This window comes from Megalops cyprinoides, chromosome 2 (assembly GCF_013368585.1).
Source record: "Megalops cyprinoides isolate fMegCyp1 chromosome 2, fMegCyp1.pri, whole genome shotgun sequence".
Lineage (NCBI taxonomy): Eukaryota > Metazoa > Chordata > Actinopteri > Elopiformes > Megalopidae > Megalops > Megalops cyprinoides.
Window position 1 is genome coordinate 13,769,144 of NC_050584.1, and position 10,452 is coordinate 13,779,595.

At 38.5% G+C, this 10,452-nt stretch overlaps 1 protein-coding gene across 1 annotated transcript; it reads left to right on the forward strand.

Moving 5' to 3' along the window:
* Positions 1-951: 951 nt before the first annotated feature.
* Positions 952-6,852, forward strand: LOC118772910 (protein disulfide-isomerase A4-like). The gene is made up of 10 exons (XM_036521570.1): positions 952-1,285; positions 1,973-2,141; positions 2,260-2,465; positions 2,786-2,924; positions 3,148-3,353; positions 3,571-3,729; positions 3,896-4,047; positions 4,158-4,314; positions 4,608-4,841; positions 5,679-6,852. The coding sequence occupies exons 1-10, from the start codon at positions 1,204-1,206 to the stop codon at positions 6,092-6,094; spliced, it is 1,920 nt and encodes a 639-aa protein (XP_036377463.1). The 5' UTR covers positions 952-1,203; the 3' UTR covers positions 6,095-6,852.
* Positions 6,853-10,452: the final 3,600 nt, after the last annotated feature.

The following is a 10,452-nucleotide window of genomic DNA, read 5'->3' on the forward strand; positions in this document are numbered from 1 at the left end:
AACAGTTATTATTACTAACTGTTTACTATCAACCCTCTCGATCCTTGTCAGGGCTTTATATGCACCCACTCACATGGCTGCTTGCCTGAGGGGTATGAACAGAATAAGGTGACGGTTTTTATGCAAGAGTCAGGTGTAGTATGTAATTAATGATAGTAATTCATGGCATTTTCCTCAGACTCAGATAACTGTCTCACCAATATGCCACCCTATTTAAGGCTATTTTCAAGTATTCACTGACCTTAACCAATCCATCCAATTCTAGTAAGATGGTGCTCTGCGAGGTGTAGCCCATGTTGGTCAGCAAGGAGCATGGCTCATTCTGTTCATTCCATATCCCGTGTCGCCTGGTTAATTTAATTAGTCTACTCATTCATTGAATATGAACAGATAAACCTCATGTCAAGTCATTTTCCTTTCAGGTGTACGCATTGGGTATCAATTCATGTAAGGGTATCAATTCTTGTAATAATTTCTCCTTCAAAAAAAAAAGATCCTTAACAATAAACATTATACTTTTATTGATACGGTGTTAAATGAAAGCTAGGAAATGCTCTAGCATGCAGACACAAGTTTTCCCAGTAGACACTTGTCTCAATCAAAACAATAGAAACAATCTCGTTACTGCTCTGCTGTGACCTAGCACTTTCCAACCCCGGCTCGGATTGTAACTAAATTCACAGGCTGTGTCTTTTAGGACATTCTGCTTACAATGACCAATGAGATTACAACAAATGTTCAACTAACCAATCGCGTTTTTACGTGCTGGAGTTCCTCAGTTGAGTGGCAACGTCCGATTGGTGCAAAAATTCCATTGAAAACCAATGGGATTGTGGCAAGTCACTCAAGTTCAAGTCTGACACCCTGAACCTAAATGAGACATGTTGGTCTTTGTCGGCTAGAAAGACAGGACCAAATATATATATATATATATATATATATATGTAAATCAGGTGTTTGCTTGACGTAGATAAGGTATCTCAGTTTGGAGGTGATCTCAAACATTTTTGGTTGCTAGCAAGCTATCGGTATTCTTACCAACACACTACCGTCTTGGATGATAATACCCTACAGCGCCTCATTCAAACTATCAGCATCATTTTGCTGCACAGGAGGTCGCTGGATATTGAGAGCTAGTACTAGGTAGATAGCAAGATATTTAGCTAACAAGCCAGTGTCTAAAAGGAATCACAAGTCACAAGAATGAAAGGAAAGACCGCAATTTTACTTATTGTGCTACTTGGATTTGCACACCTTATCGCTGTTGCACGAAGCGACGAGGATGGTGAGTAGTTAGCCAGATAGCTGACGTTAGCTTGCTAATTCTTAACCTTGTTAGCTATGGCTATTGTGTACGTTCGCTAGTTAGATATTTGATTATGTTATTGGTTAAGTAAATGGATAGCTGGTTTAATCTTAAACGCTAACGTTAACTGTTTTGGTAACTGCGTCTGTATAGCATATCTCATGAGTTCTTTTGTGTGGTGTACCAGCACTGAGCATGCCCACAGGTAGCTCACTGGCTAGCATCCTACCGAGTGTTAGAATGTGATTGTTGCTAGGTAGTTGCAAATCATTTTTTTCATCGCTAAAGCTAGCTCGTTTGCTAACCCTTGCTAATCTCGTCAGTGTCGCGGTGAGATTATTGTAAAACTGTGGTCAGATTTCTAAGTACTGGATGACTGGGATTAATAGTTCTGAACATGTATCATTTGACAGACTGCATAGTTAGATAGGTTGCTGTTGCAATTCATTTTTAACTGTAAAGTACACCAGTAAACTTACATTTTTTTTGTGTCAGCGCCATAACATGACACAAAAACCTGACTAAGACGTGCATAATGTTGAAGGTGGGAAGTTTATCAGGAATGTGCCACTAGAGGGTAGCCACATATTCCTAGTTTCAGTACGTGGCAAGATGTTTCTCTGCTAAATAATGGGCTTGAAGAGTCAGTCTTTCCCACTTTTGCAGATGTAACAGAAGAGGTAGATGATCCAGAGGAGGATGAGGATGAGGATGAAGAGGAAGATGAGGACACTGAGGTCAAAGATGAAAATGGAGTGTTAGTCTTGACGGATAATAACTTTGACACCTTCATTGAGGATAAAGACACAGTTCTGGTCGAGTTCTATGCACCATGGTAAGATTCTTTCCGCAAAGGACAGTGATTATTAACTTATGTATTTCAGTATCAAGCCTGATTCCCTGATCAATAAAGCAAACGGGATGTGTAATAACTCATGCATTTTTTTCTCCAGGTGTGGTCACTGTAAGCAGTTTGCTCCTGTATATGAGAAAATTGCTCAGACACTGAAAGAAAATGACCCCCCAATTCCTGTGGCAAAGGTAGATGCCACCAAAGAGAGTGCCCTTGGGAGTAGATTTGAAGTGTCTGGATATCCAACAATCAAAATCCTAAAGAAAGGGGAGCCAGTGGACTATGATGGTGACCGATCAGAAGAAGGTGCAGTTGCGTTTGACGTTGATATGAAAAGCGTCAGGTTACTGAACAATTAATGTTGTTTTAGTTAATATAATTATAATTTACAAATTACTGTATAGTGAATTAAAAATTCTGCATCAGTGCAATCTTGCTCTCCACTGAAAAAAATCTAATGGCAACATTTTATTTGGTGTAAATATTGGATCAGTTCACTGAGTCAATGCTGTTTAATGCTAAGCATCATCTTAATTGTTGTTCATAAGTTTTGAAGAGTCAAATGTCATCGGATTTAAAGCAAGCAGTCCAGCTCTGAGGTGTAAGTAACATCACACATTTTTCAGCTATTGTGTCCAGAGTGAAAGAGGTGGCCCAGCCAGACTGGAAGCCCCCACCAGAGGCCACCATAGTCTTGACAAAGGACAACTTTGACGAAGTGGTCAACAATGCTGATATTGTACTGGTGGAGTTTTACGCACCCTGGTTAGTAATGTCATGGAAGTTCCTAGTGGCATGCAACAAATGGATCTGACCTTTATTGTACCAGCGATTGTACCAGCATGCATGCGAGTTCACAGTGCATGGGATACATTCTGTACGCCTAGTTTTCGGTTGGTTTGCTCTCTGGTTCTGTTGATTTGAATTTTTAATTTGGTCTCCAGTAAGCTTGACATTAATGTCGTGCACATTGACTTTGATGCTCCAGGTGCGGCCACTGCAAGCGTCTTGCCCCAGAGTATGAGAAGGCAGCGAAGGAGCTCAGCACCCGCAGTCCTCCCATTCCTCTGGCAAAGGTTGACGCAACAGCGGAAACCGAGCTTGCATCCAGATTCGAAGTGACTGGATACCCAACTCTTAAAATCTTCCGGAAGGGCAAGCCTTTTGAATACAACGGACCAAGGGAGAAATTCGGTATGCTTTTTTTTTTTAATCCCTTCACCACTAAACTACAGAAATGAAGAAGGGCATGCAGCCATGCATCTCATTGAGTTGCATGAGTGCTCAGTCTGCACAAATGACTTTTGTGTAGCCTCATCTATTAATTTCCTTTAGCTCTTTTAGTGTTAGCAAAGAAACTGGTCTCTTTTTTGGACATTTGATATAAGTGGTGTATGTTGTCTCTGCACAGGAATTGTTGACTACATGAGCGAACAGGCAGGACCACCGTCGAAGCAGGTCCAAACTGTAAAACAGGTTCAGGAATTCATCAAAGATGGAGATGATGTTGTCATTGTGGGCGTCTTCTCCACTGAGCAGGACGCTGCATTTGAAATCTATCAAGAAGCTTGTAAGTAAAATCTAAATTTAATTAGTTAATGCTAAAGTGATGGCCTTTATGTAACTGACTCATAGTTTCCTCTGGTCTCCAGGGTATAGACTGACATTTCGTTCTGCTGTTTATAAACATGTAAAGAAGCTAATTTGACTAATTGTGGTTTTCCTCTACTGTAAAGGTAACACCCTGAGGGATGACTACAAGTTCCTCCACACGTTCAATAATGCAGTTTCCAAGTTCCTCAACACTTCTCCTGGACAACTGGTTACGGTCCAGCCTGAGAAATTCCAGTCAAAATATGAAGCAAAGTCTCAATTCTTAACAATTGAAGTGAGTTTCACTAAAACCTAAGAACATGGACAGTTGAGAAGTCATTCAGTCTGTGCTGTTGGCCATCTCCTATAGGAATCAGTCATCAGGAAGTTTTTCTCTTCCTGCAGGACTCCACCACTGCTTCTGAAGTGCAAGAGTTCTTTAAAAAGCACGCTCTTCCATTGGTTGGACACAGGAAACAAAGTAACGATGCTAAACGTTACACTAAGAGACCCCTCGTTGTTGTGTATTATGGAGTTGACTTCAGCTTTGACTACAGAGTGGGTATGTGTTCATTTTCAAATTATAGAAGCAAAGTGGAGCATTTGTCACATCTTCTTGGATTTGATGTGTTGGTCAATTAAACTGTGAACACTGTTTAAAAATTGAACTGGATTTAATACAAGGTGACAAGTTGCTTGAAAAGGTGTCATTAGTAAAGTGCAGCCTAGGAACTGTTCAGCAGCCACTTGGAGGAGATGTGGCTACAACTTTACAGTTCATTGTCTTATCGAAAATATAACTGTCAAGAGCTAAACATTTATGTGTCTCCTAATTGCATCTGATTTGTATTCCAGCTACACAGTTTTGGAGGAACAAGGTGTTGGAAGTTGCTAAGGATTTCCCAGAGTACACTTTTGCCATTGCTGATGAGGAAGACTATGCTGATGAGTTAAAAGGCCTGGGTCTCAGTGAGAGTGGGGAGGAGGTTAATGTGGGAATTCTTGGAGAAGGAGGCAAGAAGTATGCCATGGAGCCAGAGGAATTCGACTCTGATGTGCTAAGGGAGTTTGTCATGGCCTTCAAAAAAGGTTAGTTATTTGTATATTCATTGAAATAGTATTCCAGGGGAACAATCATACCTATAACATTATACAGCATATTGATTCCAATACCCTTGAACTGAGGTTCATCATGAAATTCTGCACACAATGGCAACTGAAGAGTGTATTTATATTTTCACTGCATATAAAACTGTTGCTCATGTAATCTGCATAAGAGGTATACCACAAATTCTGGCACAGCACAGTACTGCTGTAAATGGTGCACCAACCAGGCATAGCCACAAGATTTACCTGACAAAGTAGTGCTCACGTGCCAAGATAGTGAATATGTCCATCATGCGCACAATATTTTGGTCTTGGAAACTTTGGCTAGCTGCTGGTTGTTTAAGTACTTACTGCACTTTCCTGCTGATTTGGGTAAACTTTGTAAGTAAATGGCATTACCTAGTATGCTTTTATTTTGTGGTCAGTACAGGGAAAGATTTTAATATTTGCACTGGGAAGGGCAGTTTACTAACATGTATAATTTAACATCTTTAAAGGAATTTGAAGTCTGACATGTAACAATGTGCTGAAGAGCACATGATCTCTGCTTTGCTGCTACACATTTGTGGTGTGCTATTTTGAAATGTGCCAGAATTTACACCATGACATAAAATATGGGAACAGAATTCATCAGCAACTCAGTTCTCAATTCTTCAAGGATATAATGGCCACTATCATTTTTGTTTTACAACAAATATTGTAGGTCAGATGTTACCACTTTGCTGTGAAAGTGAATCTTTCTCAGAACCTTTGTTGACCAAAGTATATCTATATTTATGTAACTGTTATTCTTCACTTGCACTTTTCATCCTACCACAGGCAAACTGAAACCAATTATAAAATCTCAACCCATCCCCAAGAATAACAAAGGTGCAGTCAAGGTCGTGGTCGGCAAGACCTTTGAGGAAATTGTCATGGATACAAAGAAGGATGTCCTCATAGAGTTCTATGCACCATGGTGTGGTCATTGTAAAAAGCTGGAGCCTGAGTACCTTGCTCTCGGGAAAAAGTACAAGCATGAGAAAAACCTGGTCATTACCAAGATGGATGCCACTGCAAATGATGTGCCTCACGACAGTTACAAAGTGGAGGGTTTCCCCACCATCTACTTCGCTCCCAGCAACAGCAAGCAGAATCCCATTAAATTTGAAGGCGGAAGCAGAGATGTGGAGGGTTTCAGCACATTCTTGGAAAAGCATGCAACAAAATTGTCACAAAAGAGGGATGAACTTTAATATTCCAAAACTGACTGAGAACTTTGAAGCAAAAACACGTGAATTCAGTAGTTATTGGAGTTTCTTTCATGAGCTGGTGGTGTTCTCACAGATGGATGTTGCCATTTGATTCTGTTAACTAATATTTATGAGATCAAGAAATTTCCTTTTCCAAAGCATGCACTGTATACCAGCTGAAGTATTTTCTTAAATCTTTTTAAATAAAAGATTAAAAAGGTTGTTTTATTGTTTGTTTAAGGGGAATAAGTTGTACAGAATCCAAGTTTCCTGTTTATTAGGAGGGCAGCCATTCCTCAAAACTGTGTACTGTATTCATGAAAGGGCTGAGAATGGGGTAATATGGGTTAAATATGCTTTGGTCTTTGCAGTAAATGCTCCATGAAATGGCTACATCCCCACTGGATGTTCTAGCCTAGACTGATAGCAGCTGTTTATTGTATTTTGTTGAATGATGAATGTCTGACATCTCAGTATCAGCTATATTAAAACAAACCAGAAAGAAAACAGCTTTGACCCATACACAAGGCGCATAGGGGTTTGACTTGGCATTTCACATGTCTGAGAATTCAAAGTGGATACATCTGCAATAAATTTGAACTAGCCCCCCATATGAATGGTCCAATAATTTTACTGAATGGGAAACTATGTACTGTATTTTCTTACAGCAACCATCACTGCAGCTATATTCAACAAAGTATTAAAGGCAACTATCTACTTTACAGGTAGATACAGGTGTTTAGTAAGACGTAACGATTGTAACCCAAAAACTTTCAATTCCTAAAACTGCTGTACTCTTGAGCAAAGTACTTGACATGGCTTGCTTCAGTTAATATCCAGCTACATTAATGGATGATATATAAACTGTTCAAGTTACTCTGCATAAGAGTGTCTGCTAAGCAAATGTAATGCAGTGAAAAACGTGGATAATTGGGAAGTTAAGCACATGGTATATTTAATGTGACTAATAAACTATAATTACGTTTTCTATTGACACATTTCTCTTGATACAGTAAAATGTATATTTTTCTTATTTGGACTTCAAGAACAGCAAGGAGAAATTTTCAACAAAGGCAAGCTGTATACTTTTTTTTGGGGGGGGGGGCGGGGGGGCTTGGCAATGGTAATAAATAATGAAACGATTTAATATTGACAGCATTTGATCATAAAATGTCATGTAATCACGAAGCAGCTCCTACCTATCTGTACAGATGCTGAGTTCTACACTATCAGCTGGGCCACGATGCACATGTGGTGATGTCAAATTTGGGTTTCTACACTGAGAATAGGACTAATAACCAAAAGGAATGACATCATACTTTATAGATATATCTGATGGTCATACAAAGGCAACAACCCTAAGGTGAAAAACAATTTACTAGCTTTTAAACTCTAGAGTCACTCCTGGCCACACTGTTTTGGCACATTGTTTACTTAGTGGAAGACAGCCATTTGCATTTGGATTGACAACAGGTGCCCTCATGTCCAAGGAAGAACAACATATTACCCCTGTGTGAGATGTGTGAGCAGTTTCCTTCCTGATGCTGGTCTTCTGTGCCACAATGGGGGTTACTGTAATGACAATGGTGATTTTAAAGATTTTAATATTAGAGAATAGAGAGTTGTCAGTGGAGCCTACCTTTTGAATCAGCATCAACAATAGCTGGGAAAATGCAGTAACTCAGTTGAGGGCTAGATAAATAACATTTTAACTCAGAAAAGACAGAGTAAAGATTGTACCACTGGAAAGAGGGAGATCAGAGAAAACCAGAACCTAAGCTTATAATATAGATCAGCGGGCTGTAGTAAGCTTGTACAACTCATTCATTAAATAGGGTGCCCACGCTCTGATCTGTGCGAAAATGAACGGTTTCAGTTGATAATCTGGAAACATTAAGCTCCCCGTGTGGTTAAAGGGGGAAGAGAAGTTCAAGAAAATTGACATATAGTCGCTTTGCTGATGACAATCAAAAAGCTTATGAAATGAACGGTTAGCATGATTAGCATTAGGCAGTAAAACAACGACATACTCGTTTTTACGTGAATGGGATGGCTGAGGGCCGTCTGACTGCCGGCTGTTGGACTCGCAATTGCAACTGAATTGCAACACGAGTGTAGCTGTTCTGGTACATTTTACCTGGAAAACAATCTTGCAACTGTGGTTATTTACTGAAAACCGATACTATAGCTTTCAAAAGGGCACTAATATTATGCTTATGATGTGAATGTACTATAATATACGGTTTACAGCATGTGCATACGTATAATTTGTATGTAAGCATGTACACATGTGCCTGTTTTAAAACTGATTGAAAATACACTTTGTTTTAGAAAACAAAAGGCCGGTCAAGGTCAGTAGTGGTAGAGGGGAGAGAAGAAACAAGGATTTCTGTAACTGACTGTAACAATCAATTGTGATTAACCACTACCTTCGGACCAACCAAGTACCATGTCCTCATCTGCTGTATATAACCCGTGCATGTACCCAACCATTGTACACTACGGTTAGTTTATTTTATCGGCTCTAACATAATGTTTAAAATAACATGTACACACGAGTCTAAACATTACTACCGATAAGAAAAGTAATTTACACGTTACTTTAACGTTTTAGCGCAGAGACAAATATTCAGTTTAACACCCGGAAAGGCGCTCGAAGTGCATGATGGGAAATATATTTGTTTAACCTCTATGAGCGCTTCATTTTAGAGTGGCAGACGCTTCTCGATAGCTGCAGTGGTCGGGTGTTCCATTCAAACTTAAATTGTAATGAGATTTATTTGTTTATATAACTGATGACAAGGTAACGATTACTACATGATGTGTGTTCGGTTTAACTGTTGAAACCATCTGGTATTGAGGATTTTTTTTTTTTTCGAAATCATTTCTCCAATTACTCCAGAAAGATAAAAGTGAACATTAAAAGACTAGTCAAATTGCGTAGTGAGCGGGAGGGGGAAACAAACAGGGAATTAAGTTAACTGACTGTGAGAAATATCAATTGCATGAACCCACTACAATCGGACCAGTCACTTCATATCGCCATATTGAGGTGTATATAAAGCATGATACTTCAGTAAATTTTACAATTACGGTTTGATTGCTTTGGTGCTCTTCTACTGATGCATACGTTAGATTACCGACAACAAATTGTATTGCAATAAACACCAGGTATGTGCGCTCACGTATTCCTCTATAATATTTATTCAGTTTAACTGTGGCTTCATATCAAGTGCATGATGGGAAAAACAATCTTAATAGCATGCAATTGGCCATTTGGTCTATAATATAACCTGCAACAACGTCTGCATGTTAACATATGGGCATATATTTATGTTTATAACTGTAAACTACACTTTGCACCAAACATAGTAATGAATCACATTTTCTAATCAACAACAATCGTTAGCCAGCTGACATTAAGTTTAATATTAAGACTGTAATAATTTAATTCTCAAGAATACCAAATAAAACGACGGCGTATATTTCAAGACAATTTAAATTTCATTATTCTAAGTACATCTAATTAAAACTAAAATGTAAAACGTAAACACCTTCTATTATTAACCTCTATAACATTACAAAAACATTCGTTCATTTGACAAGAGAAGTCACTACCATTACAAATATGAACATCGATTTTAGTCTTTGTAAAAAATCTTTGTCACTGTAAATGCAACAATAAACAGAACCTATATGTGAATGTATTTGTGTTTTTTTATGAACACATAAACAGACAAGTTATGCAAACACTAAATACAATTTTTATTCAACTGATATTCCCATATATAGTTTGGTTAAATCTGACTACTCTGCTTGTGGAGCAACGGCAGGTGTATGTGTGGTAGAAGCGACTGTTAGCAGCCTTTACCTTCTAACTTTTTAAATTATCTTTTATCTTACTTGTGCCTATGAATTAAGTTCTTAATGAACGCGTCATACGTTGAATTTGAGTCTTCTTTTAACATATTTTATAAGAGTTCCAATGTGATCGGCAATGATTTATCGAGTATTTCCTTACTTGAACATTTGACGTGTTTCTTCTTAATGATGGAGAACACCTCCACGTGTTGGCATTTGTGCAGTTTGACTGAACAAGCCCTACACTTGTCTGCTTTGGGAAGGAGTCTACAAAACCAGAGCGCTTCCAGTTCAGAAAGTTGCACAAACACTGTAATTATAAACGTATATAATCAAATGGTATAACTCCTTGATAAAACAGAGATAAAGACTACCAGACTACCAGACAAACATCCTTTGTATACAAAAATACCTGAGCTAAATTACCTCACTCACATATATTTGTTGTGTTGGCTCGCTAAAATGGAAAAAAAAAACATGGGTTCTTGTCATTATGAAAA

What these genes read in the sequence shown, in the direction of transcription:
- LOC118772910 (XM_036521570.1), top strand. Translation starts at nt 1,204, where the DNA reads ATGAAAGGAAAGACCGCAATTTTACTTATTGTGCTACTTGGATTTGCA. An exon ending in CAGCTTTGACTACAGAGTGG is followed by an intron (nt 4,315 to 4,607) that starts GTATGTGTTCAT and finishes TTTGTATTCCAG; the next exon opens with CTACACAGTTTTGGAGGAAC. An exon ending in TGTCATGGCCTTCAAAAAAG is followed by an intron (nt 4,842 to 5,678) that starts GTTAGTTATTTG and finishes ATCCTACCACAG; the next exon opens with GCAAACTGAAACCAATTATA.